Source organism: Rhipicephalus microplus, chromosome X (assembly GCF_043290135.1).
Source record: "Rhipicephalus microplus isolate Deutch F79 chromosome X, USDA_Rmic, whole genome shotgun sequence".
NCBI classification, from domain to species: Eukaryota; Metazoa; Arthropoda; class Arachnida; order Ixodida; family Ixodidae; genus Rhipicephalus; species Rhipicephalus microplus.
In genome coordinates, this window is record NC_134710.1 from 130,230,128 (window position 1) to 130,252,195 (window position 22,068).

General features: G+C 42.5%; 1 protein-coding gene across 5 annotated transcripts in view; it reads right to left on the bottom strand.

Annotated features, from left to right (window-relative positions):
- The window catches only part of Su(dx) (WW domain containing E3 ubiquitin protein ligase suppressor of deltex), an 87,691-nt gene that overhangs the window by 59,122 nt on the left and 6,501 nt on the right, over nucleotides 1–22,068 (bottom strand). For 4 of the 5 annotated variants that reach the window (XM_037427743.2, XM_037427742.2, XM_037427745.2 and 1 more), the window contains exons 3-7: nucleotides 11,266–11,334; nucleotides 11,048–11,189; nucleotides 7,961–8,085; nucleotides 4,784–4,936; nucleotides 3,417–3,791 (exon numbers count right to left, since the gene is read on the bottom strand). In XM_037427743.2, the coding sequence (XP_037283640.1) occupies nucleotides 3,417–3,791; nucleotides 4,784–4,936; nucleotides 7,961–8,085; nucleotides 11,048–11,189; nucleotides 11,266–11,314 (844 nt within the window). In that variant the 5' untranslated portion in view covers nucleotides 11,315–11,334. The remainder of the gene's footprint in view (nucleotides 1–3,416; nucleotides 3,792–4,783; nucleotides 4,937–7,960; nucleotides 8,086–11,047; nucleotides 11,190–11,265; nucleotides 11,335–22,068) is intronic. The other variant, XM_037427746.2, reaches the window with a different exon arrangement.

Genomic DNA, 22,068 nt, shown 5'->3' on the forward strand with positions numbered 1-22,068 from the left:
AAGACCTTTTTTACCTTCAGCAACTAAACTTATCAAAAAACACGGCAAACGCAAAGTGTAATAAAGCTAGGAGCTGAAAGTGTTCAAAACAATGCGCTTTAAAGAAGAAGTGTGAATATGACGGCACACAGTGTCTTCAGACTGCTTAAGAAGTTACTCGAGAATTAAAATACACAGCTGACTCTTGACAAGTATTTTGAATGTTGTATATGAAGCTCTTCAGAAAAATAGACTGCAAGCACAGTGCGCATACAAGGGGATTGCGCTAGGATGCGTTTTCATTCGCGACTCTCTTTCAGAAAAACTGGTTTTGAGCCACAAAAAATTATGTTTAAGAAAAGCACGAACTGGAAAATATGCACGCAGGAACTTTCTTCCCTAATTGCTAAAAAAACAAGCGATTTTTTCCCCAAATTTTGCCCTACCCTGCGCCCTTCAATGGGAATTTTACCCATCTTCCATGGAAATTTTACCCATCTATCAGTATTAGAGCCCCCCAGGTTTTTCTAATTAAAACCAACAAACATTTTAATGCAAAAATGCAGAATGAATCTGGGAAACCATTTAAGCTCCAACCAAAAAGTATGTGAAGATGCATAAACCCGATGTTTTGGAACCGACTTGGTTCCTTCCTCAGGGGGGCTACGTTGCAGCGGCGTCTTCAAAGCACTCGCGGGGTGGTTAATGACCCCCTTATCTTTCTCCCTCCCGTGTATCTTACTCACGCCAAAAAATGTATAATCTGATTTTTACTTCTCTAGAATACTTTTTTTTGTTTTTCTTGGAGTTCGTGTGCGTAGGCAAAAGGTGTACGCTTCTAAAAAACTTATTTTCATTCTTCATGGTATTGGTTTAGATCGGCCTCTACACCTTTTTCCTACTTGTTTACAGCAAACGAAGACCCCCCCCCCCCACACACACACACCAAGTGTGCTCCCAGTCAATTTTTTACGATATCGCATCAAGCAGGAAAAAAACGTGCCGGTATATGTGAATGTGAGCAATAGTTATTTAGGTGTTATAAAAATTTCTCTTCCCTTAAAACAAGAACTACTTTTTTGAAACTTTCTGTATGTCTTAGTGACAAAGTATACTATGTAATTTATACAAGCCATGTTTTTACCTATACCACTACATTTTTAAATTAAATCATAATACAAGTCAAAATTCTGTTTTTTACAACTCTTACAATATGTTGGCAATGTTTTTGCTTTATTTATTTGCTACCAAATTATTCCAATCATTTATTATTGAAACATGTAAAACAGAAAATACAAATATATTATAGGCAAAATTTTCACTTTTTTTAAACAAATGCTAAACATGCTGCAGCATATTGCAATTTTTTTCCAAGGTGACAGAGAACATTCAAACAAAAATGAATAAACTGGCATAGTCATGGAGCAGCAGCACCTTGAGATTAAGGAAAAAATGGTTTCCTAGTAACTGCTGAAACTAGTAATGCTATACAAATTATTTACCAAGACACAGTTTCAGTCCGGTGCCCAAAGTTTGAAGCCCCCTCCAGGCAACACAAAATTTTTCTGCGAATTATAACTCTTCAATAACTACTTCTCACATCCACATATACCCGAAAATTTTTTTTTTTGCACGATTGGTGATGGTCGAAAATTGACTCCGAACACCTGATATGAAATGACTTATGTATGTACCGTATTTACTCGCACTCGCACAATTCTCGCACCCCCCACATTGCCTAACAAAAATATGACTTTTTTTTTTTCTCGAGTAATTATTCCACCCCTGAAAATGGCCGCAATAATGTCGTCTGCTCGTTCCAGCCGTTGATGATGATTGTGCACACCATCTGGCGCCATCTCTTAAGCATCAAGCGTACTATTATTGCACAGAGATTGAATCTAAGCCAAGCCAAAGCGGCAAGTGCGCATTGCGACGTGTTTTGTATGTTGTGTCGGTAATCTTGTGACGTTATGGAGTGATACTGAAGCTACACGGCTGCTTTCAAATTGAAAGTGATTGATCATGCACTAAACAACGGCAACAGGGCCGCTGGTAGGCCCTTCGGAGTCGACAAGTTTTGTGTTCGCTACTGGTGATGGCAGCTGAAAGCCACCATGACGCATTGGGCCTGCCGTGTGCTTAAGACTGGGATTTATGGTAAACTTTATTTCTTCAGAAGAAAACTGTGGACGATTCTGTTAAATAGCCATCAGCCCAATACTGACATCCTACGCTTACCTTTTGAGGGAGGGCTCTTGTTGAGCGACGAACGCTACCGCTACGCCCGCAACGCCCACAAGCTTTGCCTATGATATTTTAATTCTCGACTATTTGATTCAACTTTTTGTGTCTGAAATAAATCTTGCCTTGTGTTGAACCTCTGCTTTTATTGTTTAGGTAAATTTTAATTAGTACTTCTCAAAGCTTGCTGGTAGTTGCTGGTGTGAGAATACCGATTTGCGGCCACTTCGTTTTCTTGTTAGCCCTGTAAGTTTTCGTGGAAAGTTTTCCCCACGTAATTCTCGCACCCCCCAACTTTGCATCAGTTTTTCACCAAAAAAAAAAGTGCGAGGATTATGCGAGTAAATACGGTACGTATACAGGGTGTTTCAAGAAATGTGTCCAATATTGTTAAAAATCAGGAAAAGGCGCTAATTGCTCACAGTCTTTGCATTTCATTTTTCTGTAGTGTAAGGCATATTAAAAGGATTGAACACATCATTTAAAACAGTAATTAGAAAATTAAATTAATTAACTTTTTATTAGGGGAGCTAGGTAGTTAAGTCAAATGGGAGAGTTAAGTGCTTCATGCAAAGAACCCACTGCCGCTTTTAGATTTCGGAGAAGCGGCCTGGCTGGGCAGATTTATCAACACAGTTTCATGGTTGAATCGTCCACATTGCCGCAGAACTGGTTACAGAATTGGGGTCAAAGAAATACAAGCTCGCAATAAAATTGTCCACCGTGAACAAGTAAAATACTGCACACAACCCAGCTCATCTTTGCTGCCAAAACGCCATGCTCCATTTTATGCATGACACCCGAAAGGCATAGGTTGACAATGGGGGTTGGCCCCCAATGTCACTACATTGCCGACGTATATTCTGAGGTTATGTTCAAATGCTTAAGTGTCAGTAGAGTTTGTAGGCATTCAGAATGGGATTTGGTCAAATCCCACAATGACTGCTCGTCACAGTGGGATTTGACAGCAGAACATTTTAATACTTTTAGGCATTTTCTCTGCAGTCACTCCTAGCTTCTCTTCAAGCACATTATTGGCAATATGACCACAAGCCCAAGGTGAATCAAATATTTAGTTGTGCATTAACTCTGGTAGAATGAGTCTAAATAATATGCACTACAGCACAGTAGGCTCATGGAAAGGACCACATGGCAAGTGCCTTTTCAGATGCAGAGAGATGACAGAAGTATACCTAGCTGGGACGACTCCTCCACTGCTGCCGATGAAGAGCTGGGCATGGTCAAGTGAACTCCTTGAGACGTTCCCTCTGGCCTGGAGTTCCCACTGCTGCTTGCAGAACTTAAGGTGCTTTGGCGTAATGGCTGGTCAGAAGTGGGCCCATTACCTGCTGCCTCTGCTGCAGACGAAGACAAAGGTGCTGCCGCAGCTGTGGTCACAGGGGCCTCACTGCTGTTATGGGTCTTGCGCCCTCGGTTCCGTGCTCCAGCAGGTGTGCTCCACTGCCGGCTACCATGGTCCAATTGGTCATTTACAACGGTCATATGGCCAGACACAGATCCATTGTGTTGTTGATGGATGGACCCAGATGATGAGCTTTTGGGTGCTGCTTCATGAAGTGGTACACAAATACAGAAGGCACTATAATAAGTCTGGAAAGTTCTGTACATTCAACGCTCTACATTAAATTTACAGCACCCTAGTGCTATACAATATAACCTAATGAAACAAAACAATACAAAAAGCAATATTTGTCCTTCTAAATGATCTTTCTAAATGATCAAACTTTCTAAATGATCAAAGGTGCCATAATCCAGACAAGAGGAACCTTGTCTGGCGTGAATAACTTTGGTATCACTGCCCAAAATGTTTTCCAAGTATCCGTGCCTGCTTGTTGCTGCAATATTTTTGGAATATTTGGACCAAAGCCAAAATTTTACTTTAGGTAAATTAGATTTATGTGTATAGTTGTACTATCAAAACAATCTCGACAACAATGCTGAAATAAAATAAGTTTGGGTATTACAAAAATGTAAATATAGTATATAAGGAGATGATGTGTGCACATGGCAATTTAAAAATATGGTGGAAATTCTAGATTATTGCTTAACTCTTTTCCTAACGAATATGAGCTGACCTCGCCCACGCCATTCATACCATTCCTGTCAAAGACGAGCTGGGCTGGTCCTCAATGAGAAGAGCATTTGGGGGCCCCAATTCAGTTCTTCGCAAATTCAAAAGATAGTGCAGTAAAAAGTATTTAACAACGAGCTAAAAGCATGTATTTTGGTTGAGAGAGAACTTGATTCAAGTAGCTGGGCTTAGAAAATAGCGTCTGTGCATACGGAGTGGCATGCACATGCCAGAACAGCTTCTATATATAAAGAAAAAATGCCCTGTTCTCAGACTTCTTGTGAAATGAATGAAATGCTTTATCGAATACGCATGAATTCACTTAATCATCCTCGTCTGGCAATTAAAAGCAGTGAATAGAACTGAATATAGCGACGAGCAATTAGGGCACTTGCTCGAGACTTTAGGCTAATCCATATTGGCAATTGGCACTTAGCATTACAGGAAGTAAATCGTTTCAGGAGTCACCTTCTCTTCTAGAGTGTCCTGTGGGCAGTCCTTCTTTTGGTGGGTACCAGCTCATGTCAATATTCATTCCATCCAGAATGGTCAACAAGTAGCTGTAACTACGGCCAGGTTTGCTGCCACAGCTCAATTCCAATGGTTGTGGCACTTTGTCCACTAAGGAGGAAAGAAATAAAGCAAACGAGAGTGTCAAGTTTGCACATTCAAAGGCAACTTATAGGTGCTTATGCAGTCAAGGCAAAATGATAGTCCAAACAAGTAAAACTTTCTATAAAGATGGCACACCCAGTACGGTTTCTAAACCGCCTCGCACCCATTTCTGCAGCACATGCAAGCCTTTGCTGAGAACGTGTAGAAAAACAATGGCTACAAGAAAGATAGTGCTGAGGTACACTGCAAAGCCTCAATGGTCAAAACATACTAATGATCAAAACTATCAGTGTGTGAATACTGGCAATTTCGAATACTAACAGAAGATGATTTGTAGAAAAAAACGGCCCGACTGTAAAACCGAATGCATGCATAGCTTTTCCACAAGCTTTTAAAATAAATTAATGTAAGTGTATTTTACAAGGCACCAGCATGTTGAGACTTCTAGTGATGCACTCGTTATGAATTATTGTGCAGAAACACTCATTTATTGGCATGTTCCTGGAGCAATTACAATCTATGTGCTCTATCTATGTGCAAGAAACATCTTTAGGTGGGAGAGACCATACAGTTTCTCACAAAATTAGCTAGAGGGAAATCTGGTGCTAGTGAGCTGCTGGATAGAAGGGAATGACGGGATATGTGAGCTTCGAACTTGACTCGGATTTGAATACCTCAAAATGCGTATGGCTTCACGTTAAAATGGTTGATTTCTTACTAAAACAGCACGTAATAAGCTATTTATTTTTTTCATTGCACAGAAACATGTTTTATTTAACACTGGAACCTTCTGCGTCAATGTACAATTTTAAGAGGCGTAAGAAGTAACCAACGGCCGCTAAACTTGGCAGGCAGACAACAAAGAGAGTGTTATGTCTGCTACTTTTATGATGTCTGCTTCTTTCGCAGTTTCGTTGTGCCGTCAATGTAAGTACCGTTGAGGTAAGCAGTCGTATTCGCTTTTGAGTCGAAGCCTCACTCAACACCAGATAACACAAGCCTCGCAGACACATATACCGTCATTCCCAGTGCTCCAACCTCTTAAAAAATGCGCATAGACGGTGCCACTACCCTTCCCTCTAGGTATATTTGTGAGAACTCCATGGGGAAGACCCACTCGGTTAGAATTAGGCCCACTCACTTAGGCAGCAGGATGCAATGTAATGCTTGCGCAAAGATGCCTCTTTTACTAAAATTTAATATTGTTCATGTAGCAGCTTGATAGATTATTGTTTTACATCTTATTATTGAACATGAAGGTACAACTTATCCTCTGTGAAACAGCAACAAAATAAGGCTTGGTGGTAAAAAAAAGCTCTTTTCTCATGCGTGTGGAGGGGATCAGGTTGAAATAGAGCAGAAAGATAATCAGGGGTTGTAGTAGACTTTAGTGTTTTGAAGTAGCTCAGGCAGCAGAAATAACGCTGTCTTGGAGCAGCTTTGGCACAGTAAAATGGAAATTTCGGAGCACCAAAACGTATGTTTTGGAGTAATACAAGTGTCTTTGACCTAAAGTCTAACATCATATTCAACTGAAATTATTTCTGGTGAAAAAATTTCCAATTTGGTTCCCTAAACATTCAGTACTAATGAGCTTACCAGACTTACCTCCCACAAGTGTGTGGGTGTGTGTACGTTGCCATAATTGAACATCACAACTGACAGAGAAACAACTCAGAAAAAAAAAGAGAGACAAGCGATCCTTATCTATTATGTTCATGACCACTTGATAATCACAGCACAATCCGCTTGGCAGAAATTTCTTATCCCCATGCTAATTAAACACACTACTCTGTGCTCAGTATGGATGGAAGTGGCGACAAGCAATTCACATGGCAAATCCACGCGTACGGTACAATGAGCCGTCCGACAGTGATGGTGTGAACAGCATAAGCGCCGCTCTGCACGCAACTAACCAGAAGATGACAAGAGCCCACGTAACCACTCCATGTTTAAAGAAAACTGTAACTTGTCGCTGAGTATCAGTTCGGGGTAGAGAAGCGCACATATGTATTGGGGAAAGCCATTAGTGTCCTTTCTGTCGCTATCTGAATCACTGCGTATTCCTCATCCTGTAATACTTTTAAAATGCTCGTTGATGTCGCCATTACACGCTACAAAACGATCATGCAAAAGTGCCAGCTTTGTATCTTTTCCGCACTCTGGCAAAAGGAAAGAAAAGACTTTCTGGTGGGTACTTTGGGCAACATCTGCTGTTTTGCTGCATTTTTTTATTGGTGGCTGAGGCGCACATCAGGAGATACACATTTGTACTTGTTTACACGCACTGCCAATCAGTGCATGACCTTGCTGCATTCCTGGCTGGTATAAATTATCAAGGTTTCTCTGTATTGCTAGATAATTCACAGTTACTCATGTTGGTACTACCACTCCTGCTGGGAAGCCACGGTGATAACAGCGATGGGACGAGCACTAGCAAGCCCTATGAATAAACTGAATTACCCCTATGAATAAACAGAATTACAACGTCATCGAACCCTGGATTATCTAGACACCATACCCTGGATATGTATGCGGCCACTTCCTTTGCCACTTCCTATGTTTATTTTCTGCCTTTTTTCAAAAACCTATCAACGAGGTTCTACTGTATATCACACCCATGCTTTTAATTGAATGCTTTATTCAACATGCATGCATTCACGATTTGCACTCGCCCTCAGCAGGTGAATAAAAACAATGAATGAAATTGTGAAAAAAGGGGAAAGGAAGAAGAAGCCACATATTCGACATTTCTCAAAAAAAAAAAGGGAGGGAGGGAGGGAGATGCTTGCTCGAGATTTTATGGCCTTGCTTCAATAAAATAGTTAGCAGATTGAGCATAATTAATTGCCTATTATTGTGTAAGTGCTGTTTTTTCCTTTAGTTATTAAACACTGAATGGCCTACCATCATTTACTTCTGCAGTCTATTTTAATGACACTAAAAGGCTCCCCCCCCCCCCAAAATTAAACATTTTACAGTGATCCATAGTAACATGACATTGAAAATATTAATAATTAAATAACTTACATTTTCCATCAGCCTTTTCTAAAACATGGTAGAGTTCAAGACAGCCTTCACCAAGGAGTGCATCTTTCATTAGGGAGTTGTGGTTGAAGACACGAAAATGGAGCTTCGAGTATGGAGTCACCAACCTGCAAAAATAAATAGAGGTACACCTGAATTTCTGCAGTTTATATTTCAACCACCCTAAGAATTGCAAGATCAAGCAAAAAAGTAATAATAAAATAAATATAAAAGACCTCACTTTGCAGTTCACCACATTAAGATCAGCATGGACACACATCACCCACCACAGTGCTTGAAGTGAAAAAATTAAGCAAATGTTGAAAATATGCACGGTCGAATACACAATGTAAAAATATATGACTACCATGAACTTGTGAGGAAACGCATCCTTCCCCATTTCAAGAGGTATGAAATATGCATTAGTAACTGAGCAAGCGCACTGCCCTCCCCCCCATCCTATATTGAAATTTTTTAATAACATTATTTGGGGGTCTTACGTCCCAAATCACAATATGATAATGAGAGATGCCATAGTGGAAGGCTCCGGAAATTTTGATCATCTGGTGTTTATTAGCCTGCTTTTTTTTTTGTCTGGCTTGTTCTCCACTACAGGGTCCTGTAGCAGTGTTTCTCAGTAACACAGGTTCTGAGAGTCTTTAAGCGTGCGGATGATTTCATAGCACTTTTTAAGTGCGGTGCCTAAGGCTTGCATTCAGAGTTGCCACAAATTGTTACCACATTTGAAGAACGTCTTTCCCACCTTGTCACAACATATAGAATTTCACATGATGATTCCTTCCAGTTAAACAAAAAAAAAAGGTAAATTCATGAACGTTGAATAAAGCTTTTCATTAGAAGCTCAGGCGTGCATTTTTATTTTTAGCGGCTCCTTTGGGATATGCTGAATTTGGGTGAGTGACTGGGCAAGTGCCGCCTCTAAAAATCTTGTCCAATTATTTTTCACCGGTAGAAGAGTGTGCTTGCTCAGGATTTGACGGTACTACTAAGAAATGCTAACAAGATGTAGCAGCTACCAGTTTGCACCAGTTGGAATTTTTCAATATTTTGTATTCCATTACTATGGCATAAATTGAGGAAAGCTCCCATTATAAGTATTTTTTTAAATTTGAGTGTATATCATAACCAGCAGCCAATAAAACACACATTTTCAAATTGTAAATTATTAGAGAAAAAATAAAAGCACAATCCTAAGGCTCGGGTGTTACACGAATGTTACGATTTCGGGTGTTACGAGAGCTGAAAGCACAGCTATACTACTGATGTAAGAGTCTTATAAATCAAGACATGTCCTGAATGGCTTCAAAATAGTATCAATGAGTAATCGGTCTCATTTTTATTACGAGACAGCTCTCCACTCAGATATTACGTCAATTCAGTAAAAACTTGGGCCACTTGGTACAGCAGATTTAAATTTTCGGAAAAAAAAAGTGTTGCAAAAAGAAAAAAAAAAAATGCAGAGAGTGACACAAATTGTAGTATGTGTGTCACTCATTTCTGTATGCTTTTTATAAGAGCTGCTCACCAGAATTCGAACCTCTAATGAATGAATATGCTACGAAGCCTAAATTCAAAGCATCATAAATATTTATATGACCAGTTTAAAAATAGCTAAAAAAGAATTCAAAAGTTGTCAAAACTTCCTTATGACATTCTCATGGTGCCAGATATTACAGATGCATACACACACTATGGCGCAGTGTTGTAGTAAGTTGGATATACTCAACGAATTTTAACGCCCCACTTGTGATGGAAGCAAATTTTTGATTTTTTGAGCGGATTCTGGAGGAGAAAAAAATGGATCTTTGGAGCAGCTACACTCAAAGCTCATTATAACAAAGTTGCATCTTGCAAGAAAATAAGTTCATTATATCCAAAAATTCGTTATAAAGGTTATCCCTAACACTGGTATCTACTGCAAGACCATTTCTAAATTACTTTGTTATAACCAATATTTCGTTATATCCATGTCATCACATTGAGGTTTGAGTGTATTGGTGTTTTCGGAGCAAATTGCAAAATATTTCAAATGACTCCTGGAGTTTATTGCATCAGTTAAGCCTCTTATAAATATTATATTTATTATTAAATATATTGCACACACAATAATCATAGCAAATTCATAGCAATAATCATAGCAATAATCATGGCAAACAGATGGATGGTTTTTGAAACCTAGTAAGTGTTATTTTGATATCTTGCAAAAGTAGCCAGCATTGATATTTTTAAAAATCATATAAGCTAAATAAACTAACATTTAAAATACAGGCACTTGTGGTATAAACGAGGTCAAAGCTGATGAAAGTGCTGAATGTAATCAGTCACATATCAAAGTCCTCACAGCAGCAGCTAGTATGACTAAGAAGTCTCGCACACATTTTATCAATATAGTCTGCTTGTATAAGGTATAAATACACTATATAAGACGTACATGAAAAATGCTAGTATGTGTAATATTGTCACTGTTCTAGTATCCAGCTACTATACAAGCTGTACCCTAGATAACAGTATACAGCTTGTTTTTGTTTTCATTTAGACTCACTGGATGGTCAAATGGTTTAACCTCATTGTTTTAGTTTCCCCAACACCATTTCAGAGCAGGTTTGCAGCAGCTACTAACAAATATTGCACTTTGGAGCAGCATGGAGCAATATTTCTCTTTTGGAGCCGTTTGGAGCGATTCGAGCAGCACTTCTATCACTCATGGCCCCACGTTGCAAGGCCTTTAACTACAACAATGGGCTGAGGCGAGCTTTGTTTTCAGTGATGTCCCAAGTTTCTTTTTTCACTTTAGAAGCCTCCTGAAGCCACTTGATGCATGTTCCATACAAGGGAGCAATGAATTATTTGTGAGGCACGTAAGGAAACGAGGTGTGGTTGAACTAAAAACCTTGCAGAAAGAAAGTGATGGAACTGATCTGTCGAGACAAAAGGCTTTGTACAATGATCATGCTTAGCCTTCCACCAAATATGCATAACTTTACCACATCATACCCGTACAATAATCATTGCACTGTATACTTAAAAAATGTAAAAATGGAGAGAAAATTGCAAGAAAGAGGTACTTACACGGGAAATTGCTCATCCCATTTGGGATTGCAGGTACTTTTGCTGTACTCTGTTTTGACAGGCACCCCACCATCAACACTGAGCTCAACATAAGGGTCTGGTTTGAACAGTATTCCAGATGAATTCAACTTTGCTGAAACAACTGCATGGCACAAATAAAAAAGAAGTGTTAGTGGGCAGAGAAACAGGCTAAGCTGACATTGGAACCAAAGACTTGCCTGTCACATTAAGTTCAAAAAGAGACCCACTTGAGGAGCCTTCTGACATTTTCCAATTTCCACCTACGACTGAAAAAGAAGAAAAAAAAATCAATGAACAAAGCCAGAGCGGATGCCAGGACATTTAGGTAATATATACTCATGTTTGAATTGGAGAGTCGGACGGAAATCTGTCTATTCGTAAAAAGGCGTGGGGACAATTAAAATGAATGGCCACGAATCTACTCAGTTCATTTGGGAACAAAACTCTTGTGCAAAAGCCATTGCTACTATTTATGCATTCAAGGTTGGTGTTTACTTGTCCTTATGAACTCATCTTTGCCCAAAAAGTGCCTGTATACTATGTGGTAGATGCTAACGCCGTTCCTGGCAAGAAGCTGTTTGTGTTGCAGCCAATAGCAGCCATGTTTCATTTTAAGCCCATGAGGTGGTGGTGTTGCTGCTCTCCCAGAGCCACAAGTCAGATACAGGCGTTCATTAACTGTCACTAAATGACCAGCCATTAGGAGTGCTAAAAAATTATTTTCTCTCCATTACTTATAGGAGAACAAAATAGCAAGCCTAACTCAGAATGCTTCTGAAAGGAGGTCACTGATAAGTTTCTTTAAGCACAACTGACTAAAAGAAAAATATATCTTTCAGACTTTTTCTTTTCTTTTGTCTTTCCTATCTTGCTTTTACTTCATAAACACACACTTATGCCTTTGTGAATGCTGAGCAGTGCCGAGGAGCAGACCCCATTTGTGGTCGCGCTCCATCATCATGTCCAAGGCACTAACTACATATGTACAGTGTGGCCAAGCAATGTGGTTCTCTGGCTTTTACAGGGTGATACGTGGCAATACATAATATTAAATGAAACCATAACGGCTAGGAAACCATAAAGACTTCTTGAACCTATTTATATTTTCCCCCTTGTTTAACCAATCCCTTGTTATTCTCATTTTTCAAAAAAAGATGGGCCACCTACTTGCAGTTACGATTCTAGTAATATGATTGAGCAATACCATTTAGGCACAGCTCTTGTAGCAGTTACTTGCCCAAAATTTCTGAATGCAAATATCCAATGTCTCCAACATACATTCATGTTTAGTCAGAATACCCAAAAAATGAAGGTAAGTTGCTACTATTTGTCTTCTTGTGGAGAGCCTTAAAGGGCCAGTAAACAGCCCTGAAGTCCAAAAAATTTTTAAAAGAGATATATGTGCAGTTTTTCTTTTCGTACATGCTGCCACAAGAATTATGCAAATACGTGCTATATTAAGGAAGTTACAGGGGTTAAAACATCGGTCTAAGCTGGTTTCAAATTTTCGCGCAGCCTCGCCCCCTTATCCCTTCCATGAAGAGGAAGGCGTAGCTCATCGTTGTGACTCCACAAATGTGTCGGCCACAAATGATCAGGTCCCCGATGTACATCACTGGATGGCCGACTTGCTTCAGCCATGCAGTGCGCAGGGCCCCATCATGAGGCACCCGGTGCCAATGCTTCTCCGCTGCCCCAGTCGCTCAATTTGCAGCCAACGACAGAGCAATGCTTTTCACCCGTGTTGCTCATGTCAAGGGCGAAGTAGTTCGTACGTGCGCACAGGCGCTGTAGTTGAGCGAAGAGTGCAACTGCGAGGCTCATTTTTTCACCACAGTGCCAAAAAACAAGGGGCACTTTCGTAGCTGTGGGTGGGAACATGAACTGACGTTGACTTCACTACTGTTTTTTCACACCTCATTTAGAAAATCGGCGAGCTGCGTGCTACGTCACGGCGCCGTCAGACAGTCAGGCGTAGGAAAGATGCGTGGGAATTGTTTTTCGAAATAGAGGCTCTGCACGGCACGCAGCGCTGTAACATTCAGAAAACGTGATCACTGGTCTAATCTACGAATTGCCGAGCTTGTATGGGGGTTGTAAAAAAAAAAGTCGGAGCCTATTTACTGGCCCTTTAAGATTCTGTAATCCTGCGTAACATGTTAGGTCACCTAACATTCCCCTGTAATACATTACTTATTTACATATGAATCTGCACCTCCCTAATGCTTTAGTTATAGCAAGTGCAAGCTGTGTACAATTCTCAAGTAAGTTCAGTTAGCTATAGACAACAATAATGCTAGTGGCATGTTGTTGGCAACAACATCCTAATGGATCCTGGCGTTGAGGTGTTGCACTCTGCTTCCCTCAATTTTTTTTTATTCTTGTGATAAGAAAAGTGACCTTTGCTTTATTTTTGTTGGGCGTCTCGGCCGCCTATGTGTTAGCTAGCAGTACTGACCATAGTACCATGTGGGTGAGGAGCCTGAAGCCCCCTTCCCCATGCATTGTTCTTTCGAGTGTTTTGCATGTATGGAGCAGGAGTGATGTAACCCGTGGCTGTATGTCTTCTGCACATCAACAGTGCCAGTGGCCAGAAATGCAGGCCTGAGTTCAGGCAATGGACATGCCTGGGACCTGCGCAACCGCCTGCAGTCGCAACCAGAAGACGTGTCGGCGCAAGCGATGGTTCCTTGTGCCGACGGCAACGTTGCTGTTGTGGGAATGATACTGTGGTGAAGTCGTTGAGCCGGACAGTGCAGCAGTGTCGACTGGCAGCGGTTTCGTTGTGCATGGACATTCTTTAGGGACATGTGTTGTCATCTTTTGTTAGAGCTTGTGTAGCTGATTTCTATCGTGTTTTTATTTTTATTTTTCGGGATATAGTTTGAATTAAGGTTGGGAAAACGAGGGGGTTCTAACACCCCCTGTAAAGGTGTTTGTGCCTTATGGTGCACGTGTCTCGCGCATAATACTTCACTACACACCGTTCTTGGTATGTCTTAACAAAAATAAATTTTTGTACAGACTCACTCGCTGGATTTCGTGCCGATCGGTTTATGCCCCCGCGATCTCTGACGACAGCACAGCTCTGGCCGACTGGCTTGCCCTACGCCATCTTCTGACGCCGACAAGAACTCTCACTGAGTGGTGCCCCGCCCTCTTGTTATGACCGGCATCAGTAGGCGCCATGCTGTCGCTGAGAAGCGTGGCCGGGCAGCGTTCCCACGCCTAGAACCCAGTTTTCTCGGAACCAGCGTCCAGAGATGACGGGGGAGCGGCGCTCTTTTTCGGCTGCCTATGCCCGCCAGGTATTGTCCCTGCTAACCGGCGGATGAGACGTCGTGTCGCCACGAAGCTATAAGCCGTTCCAGAGGGGACAACAAAGACAGCGTCTTCCTTTGAAGAAACGGCGAACGCCGCCACAAAGTGCCCTGCTAATTGAGCGGACAGATTGGCGGACCGTTTGATGTCTGCTGTCCGAAGCTTGGGACCCCTCGACCAGTGACACACACGACGAGCAAGAGCCCCTCTGGCGCCACCTTTCAGTGCAGTGATCTTGACTCAAAATTGGATGTTCACGTGCGCCGGGCATGCTCGTACCCTTCACCTGTCGTGTGTGTGTGTGATTGGTGTTCCACTGAAGAAGGAGGAGCCCGACAGGGCTTATAACGGCGCCGCAGAGTGCAGGACGTCGCTCTGAACCAAGTAAAGGTTCAACCACCACGTTCGTAGTTTGTGAAGGCTCTGAACCAAGTAAAGGTTCAACCACCACGTTCGTAGTTTGTGAAGGCTCTGAACCAAGTAAAGGTTCAACCACCACGTTCGTAGTTTGTGAAGGCTCTGAACCAAGTAAAGGTTCAACCACCACGTTCGTAGTTTGTGAAGGCTCTGAACCAAGTAAAGGTTCAACCACCACGTTCGTAATTTGTGAAGGCTCTGAACTGTGTAGCGGTTCAACCACCACGTTCGTGGTTTGCGAACTCTTAACCTCATGCTGTAAATATTTGTAAATAGTGCCATAAACCTGTTTGTTTTTTCATATCCCCATCTTGTAAGCGCTCGTTTCCTCAACCCGAAGCTACACCACGCTACCACAGCACCCCGGGATCACAACAACTGGTGATCAGCGGTGGGATCACGACGACTGGTTGGCAGCGGTGGGATTCGAAGCTACAAGTGACAACAACAGTCGGCCCAGGAGAAGCAGCGGGCTCGAGACATGGATCACGTATGGGTGAGTGCTTGGCTTTTCCTTTGAGTGAACCAGGTTCTAAAAGAGGGTTAAATTTTAGAACTGGTAGTTAACTTTGCCGAAAGACTCAGTTTCGCCGTTTCGGGAAGTTATTTTTGGAAGTAGCGAGCACTCAGTACGATCATGGACTTACGGGAGCTGCAGAAGTCAGACTTGTTGCTGTTGTGTGAAGAATTGGGGATTGATACAAAGGGTTTGGCACGAAAACCCATAATCATTCAAACGATTAATGATTTGGGGGCTGATGATGAGGAACTAAGTGAAGATTGGGACCTCATCATCGAAAGAAAACTAAGAGCAGCTCAGATGGAAGGAAAGAGTGAACACGAAAGAGAAGGCCTCAAGAGAAAGTTTTTCAAACAAGACTATGAGTTGCGTATGAGAATGGGACTCCAGCAAGGAGTACTTCTCGAAAATGAGGCAGAGTTCGAGATGTCTAGGTACATGCAGCCATATGAGGTATCATGGGATATGGGCCTGTATCTTAGACTCTTTGAACGAAAGTGTAGTCTACTGAAGTGTGAGCGAGACACGTGGTCTCACAAGCTACTCACGGTTCTGCCCTGCGAGGCAGCGGATGTTGTTGCGCGACTCAGTGAGCAGCACGCGAACAACTATGAGGTTATTAAAGCAGAGCTAATCAGGAGATTTGTAAACTCTGTTAGCAAAAAGGAAGAAAGACTCACGCCGAAGTCTGAAAGCGAGGCGCGTCGCAAAGCGCCAGAAGTTGAGGCGCCTCATAAAGCGCGACAGGAACAGATCGCGCCAGAGAAGGGCCCGCATATTCTCGAATGCATCCAAGTAAATGATGTAGAGAACGAGGCCGTGGCCAGTCTGGAGGTGGGGACGATGTCGAAAGACGCTCCTTGCGCGGATGAAGAGGGTGCCAGCAGCCCTAATGGGCCCAGTAAGAGGCTGGAAACCTTCTTCGTGCCTCGGGGGGACCTTTCGACATTGTCAAATTTAGGCATGGTTAGCGCAGTAGCAGATGAGAGCAAGAGCGCCACGCTTCAGCAGAGCAGCGATAACACCGAGCAGGTTTGCAAACATCGCAGAAAAAGGAAGAAACGAAAGCGTTCGGCACTGCCTAAGCATAGGACTAGTCCCACACCGTCCCGCGAAAGACGAAAGGGTAGGCCACTAATCCGTTTAAGGAAACGTCAATGGGGCTGTTCATGGAGGCACAAGCGGCGAGCCAGGTGTGGAGGGAGAAAGGGAGGTGCGTCACCCCAACGAAGCGCGCGGTTCAGCTCGACGACTTCGGAAAAGCGGCCTTGCCCGAAGGGTCAAAGTCGAAAGGGCAGAGTGGCTAAATACCGCGCAGGGGTGAATACAAAGAGAAAATGGCACAGGCTCCCCCCCAGCTTCTGGCGTCACGTTCAAATTCCTACGGGGAATAGGACGAAGTGCAGAATGAGGCGTGACGGCAGGACACAGCCAAACGTTCGTTTGTTTAGTAGCCTCAGACGTGCAGGAAAACCGCCGGGACCGCGACCCCATCGTGTACGATTAAAGGAACCACGAGAAAAGGGGGAACGGTCAGTTCGAGTAACTTTTGCACGGGCGTGTCAAATATTGTTACTCAGTGTTGCATTGGAAATGCAGATTTGAGCCACTTTAAATTTGGTAGGTTACGTGATGCGGTGGAAAATTTTCAGAAGGAAAACCGCCGAGCCAAAGGCTGAAAGTCAGCATTGAATCAGTTTAATCACGAGTGCGAAAATTTGCGTAAAGTAAAAACCGAGAAAAAGTGTTATTTTCGAGTGTTTTTAAGGTTTAGTGTTATATCGTATGCCTTCACTGTCAAGTGGATTTGGAGTGAACGAGCATTTGAAGGAAGATGTTAACACAGACCAAGTGATTCGTAAAATGATTAAGTTTGGCGCGACATGGTAGAGTTTCCGTTGCACGCATTGAGAATATTATTGCACGGTTTTGGCATAAAACCTATGCAATTGCTTTTTAGGTGTTTTTACCTAGAATTACTTTTGTGTTGTACACGTTGTGTTACAACGTAACGTTTGAAAGAATTTAAACAAACTGTGATGGATTAAGCGTTTTGGTTAGTAGTGCCGTGCACCTTGCAACGCTGTTGGAATGGGAGTAATTAAAGAGCTCAGGCGAGCCCAGTGGTTTTTTTTACTCAGAAGCGTTTGCATAAGCAGGTAACTTTAACCAAATGAACCTTCAAGAAGGCGTTTGCCGCCTAAGTTTTGTCGATGTTTTCTGCCAAGAATATTCGATTGAGTGATCATATGAGCAGATCAAGCTTTCTCCAACCGCTGAGGTAGACCGTTAGGTCACAGCTTAGGTTAACCTTTCGGGAGGCTGGTGAGCTTTATGTCTCAGTGGTAGACAATTATGGGCGGCCGTAAACAAAGACGGACGTTCGGACAAAATTAGCGCTCACTGAATCCGAGTTCCTGACTGATGCTCTCAGCGGGACAGAACCGATGAAAGTAGTCAGTGATTAAAAGGAGGAAGCAGCCTTAAGTGAAGAGGCAATACTGATCGTCATCCGGTTTTGAAAGTTTATGTTGACTACCGAGAATTAATGGTTCGGTGTTATGTGAGAGATCGAGGCCTAGGTGCCGTTCTATGTCAGGACGACAGTGGTAACAAGCAAAGCTGCACTTTACTTGAGCCAGAAATTGGGCTACAGGAGATAACGTACTGCGCTTCAGGAAAGGAGTGCGCTTGCCTTGTGTAGGGCATTCATCAGTGGCAGTGTTATCTCAAAGGGGCTAAATTTAAAGTAGGAACAGACCAATTTTCCCCTTACTTGGCTGCAAACCATGACATCGAAGAACAGTCGCCTTGTTAAGCAGAGCTTGATTCTTCAAAAATATCATTTTGACATTAGGAAAAAAAAGGGCAAATTGAATGGAAACGCTGACGCGCTCAGCCGCTCTTTCTAAGCCATTCTGGGGTGCTCTTGATGTATCAAAATTGATATTTGAGTTTTTTTCGTGCAACTTATTATGTGAAATTTGTAAGGTAGCACGTCTGAGTCTGCTTTCTCAGCTCAAGTGAGTTCTGAGAGTTTTGAGTGTGAGCTTTTGTGAAAGCTAGTAATTAAAATTGGTTTGCTATCCCTCTTTTGGCTTGGTTTGTTCGAAGGGCGCCGAGTGCTTGCTTGTACATGTGGTCGAGTATCAGAGATGCTGTCGAAGATTCGGCAATCTCCCGGATCATGCCACAAGCGAAGGCCAGTTCCTGGCATTCAACTACTGACCCTTTCGTCGTCCCTGCGAGCAGCAGTGTTGACTGCTGCCCTCCGTGACTCATCTGGCGAGGGGGAAGCTGTTATGACCGGCATCAGTAGGCGCCATGCTGTCGCTGAGAAGTGTGGCCGGGCAGCGTTCCCACGCCTAGAACCCAGTTTTCTCGGAACCAGCGTCCAGAGATGACGGGGGAGCGGCGCTCTTTTTCGGCTGCCTATGCCCGCCAGGTATTGTCGCTGCTAACCGGCGGATGAGTCGTCGTGTCACCACGAAGCTATAAGCCGTTCCAGAGGGGACAACAAAGACAGCGTCTTCCTTTGATGAAACGGCGACCGCCGCAACAAAGTGCCCTGCTAATTGAGCGGACAGATTGGCGGACCGTTTGATGTCTGCTGTCCGAAGCTTGGGACCCCTCGACCAGTGACACACACGACGAGCAAGAGCCCCTCTGGCGCCACCTTTCAGTGCAGTGATCTTGACTCAAAATTGGATGTTCACGTGCGCCGGGCATGCTCGTACCCTTCACCTGTCGTGTGTGTGTGTGATTGGTGTTCCACTGAAGAAGGAGGAGCCCGACAGGGCTTATAACGGCGCCGCAGAGTGCAGGACGTCGCTCTGAACCAAGTAAAGGTTCAACCACCACGTTCGTAGTTTGTGAAGGCTCTGAACCAAGTAAAGGTTCAACCACCACGTTCGTAGTTTGTGAAGGCTCTGAACCAAGTAAAGGTTCAACCACCACGTTCGTAGTTTGTGAAGGCTCTGAACCAAGTAAAGGTTCAACCACCACGTTCGTAATTTGTGAAGGCTCTGAACTGTGTAGCGGTTCAACCACCACATTCGTGGTTTGCGAACTCTTAACCTCATGCTGTAAATATTTGTAAATAGTGCCATAAACCTGTTTGTTTTTTCATATCCCCATCTTGTAAGCGCTCGTTTCCAAAACCCGAAGCTACACCACGCTACCACAGCACCCCGGGATCACAACAACTGGTGATCAGCGGTGGGATCACGACAACTGGTGTATAACTTCTGCGACCGTGTCCATCTTTCCTATCTTCTCCTTACTTCTGTATGAGGCTGTCCCTGTGCATCCTTTTTTTTTAATCCCTCCTTACCCCCATCCCCTGCGCAGAACTGTGGATGGCCCTCCATTGAGAGAGAGGCAGTAACAGAACTGCGCTTATTTCTTCCTTATTCCATTTCAAAAGACACCTATATTATAAATTTTTGTGCCCTTGAACGCACCAACAACTCATCTTTCGTATACCTTTTTTTTTTCAGCGTGACAGAAAGCGGACCCTACGTAGTGTTTGTGGCTGCAGTAATTAATCCCAAAAGCATGCAAAAACACAGATATACTTTTCCTCCAGCAATGCTGAGAATTGATAGCGATGCCGCCAGCCCTTCTCGTGATTTGTGAAAGCTGTCGTCACTCTGCTTTCGCAAGAGTTCCTGTAACTATGCTTAACCCCCTTTATTTTTGTTATTTTTCTCATTTCAAAATACCCCGAAAGGCCCTCGACAAGGGTATTACATAGGGGGACATATAACAATAAATTTGAAAAATAATGGAGTGAAAGTAATAGTAAAAAGTACAATTCTGACAATTGGCTGGTGTACATTCGGCAAGAAAACAACAATAGCAGGGCGTGGGTTCGAATCCCGGCTGTGGCAGCTGCATTTTCGATGGAGGCAGAAATGTTGTAGGCCTGTGTGCTCAGATTTGGGTGCACGTTAAAAAGAACTTTAGATGGTCAAAATTGCCGGAGTCCTCCGCAACGGCGTCTCTCATAATCATATGGTGGTTATGGGACATTAAACCCCACATATCAATCAATCAATCAAGAAAACAACAATAAAAACAGAAAAGAAATAATGATTGATTGATTGATATGTGGAGTTTAACGTCCCAAAACCACCATGCGATTATGAGAGACGCCGTAGTAGAGGGCTCCGGAAATTTCGACCACCTGGGGTTCTTTAACGTGCACCAAAATCTGAGCACACGGGCCAACAACATTTCCGCCTCCATCGGAAATGCAACCGCCGCAGCCGGGATTTGATACCGCGACCTGCGGGTCAGCAGCCGAGTACCTTAGCCACTAGACCACCACGGCGGGGCAACAGAAAAGAAATAAATGCAAACTACAACATACTTGGAAATTTGGAACTGACGTGAATAGACACAAGTGGTAAAAAAAACTAGAAGTTCAAGCATAAAAGGCAGTTACAGAATGTCTTCTCAAACAGGGTACATGAAATGCCCAAAATCTACATGGAAGTACACAAAGACGAACAAAAAAGATATGCTATTTTAAAAAAAAAGAACACATAGGAGACCACATTTAGGTAATACGCTCAGTGCGTAAATCATCTTGGAATTTCGTGTGTTTTTTTCGGCAGCTACGTGCAATGAATTTGAGCATGTTGTAGATGGCTTGTCCCGACGTTATTTCTCTGTCAATACACAAGCCAAGCTAAGTCATCAAAAATTTCACTATGTATTACATGGCTTCGGCAATAAGCAGTGCGTGTAATTTCTGGGACAAAGTGTAGGTAGCAAAAGTATGTCCTTCCAAAACCTTAGCGACCTCAAAACTATGTGCACTGTTGTTTGAGCACACTAAAAAGTTGCTCAAGATGCACTGACGAGCATGGAATCATTACGTCACATAGAGGCAGCACCACTTCAATGCATATTACTAACAGAGGGCTATATGCACACTTTTAAAAAGAAACAAAATATTTCAATCTTAACAAAATATTGTTGACCCTGTAAATCGTCATGTGGCCAGGTACATCGGATCATTTATGTTTTTGCCATCAGAAATGCCACAGGTCATTTTTGGCGACTTTCAATGAAGAAATAAAAATATAAATCCATCTCTCACGGAAAAACAACAGGGTTGGTTTGAGTCAATGCAACAATCAATCTTTTCATCAGTGGAGTCATCTCATTTCATGCTTTGGACAGTTGTCCACCCACTTGAATAGATTCAATATTATTTAACTTTTAGCCACATGAAAACGGGACGAAAGAGCTGCAGCGCTGAACTTTATACACAAGAAACATCTAAACATCTAAAAAAATTGGCCTTTCAACACAGCCATGTAGCACTGCTGTAATTTCTTTTAAATAATAAAGTTGCAGCGTTTTGAAGACTATCAACTGCAAGGCCTTCCATGAAAGCTCATGTGACACAGCCGTAAATAAGTTAATGGTAGCAGCTGTGTCACAGTGGTACAGCACCAACCATATGCAATATATTTGTACTATTTGCTGCTACTGAAATTTGTGGAGATAAATGCAAGCAAGAGATATAAATATAACAACAAAAGCAATATAAAATACAAATATAGAACTCTCATGAAAAGTACTACAAAAAAAAGAACAGCTGGGCTTTCACAAATGCCAGAGAAGGTAAAAAAAAGAAAAAAAAGCAGACTGTCAGTCAAATAATAATATTAAACTTTTCCTATATGGAGAAATGCTCATGAAACATGCATAAATTTTAACATTAATA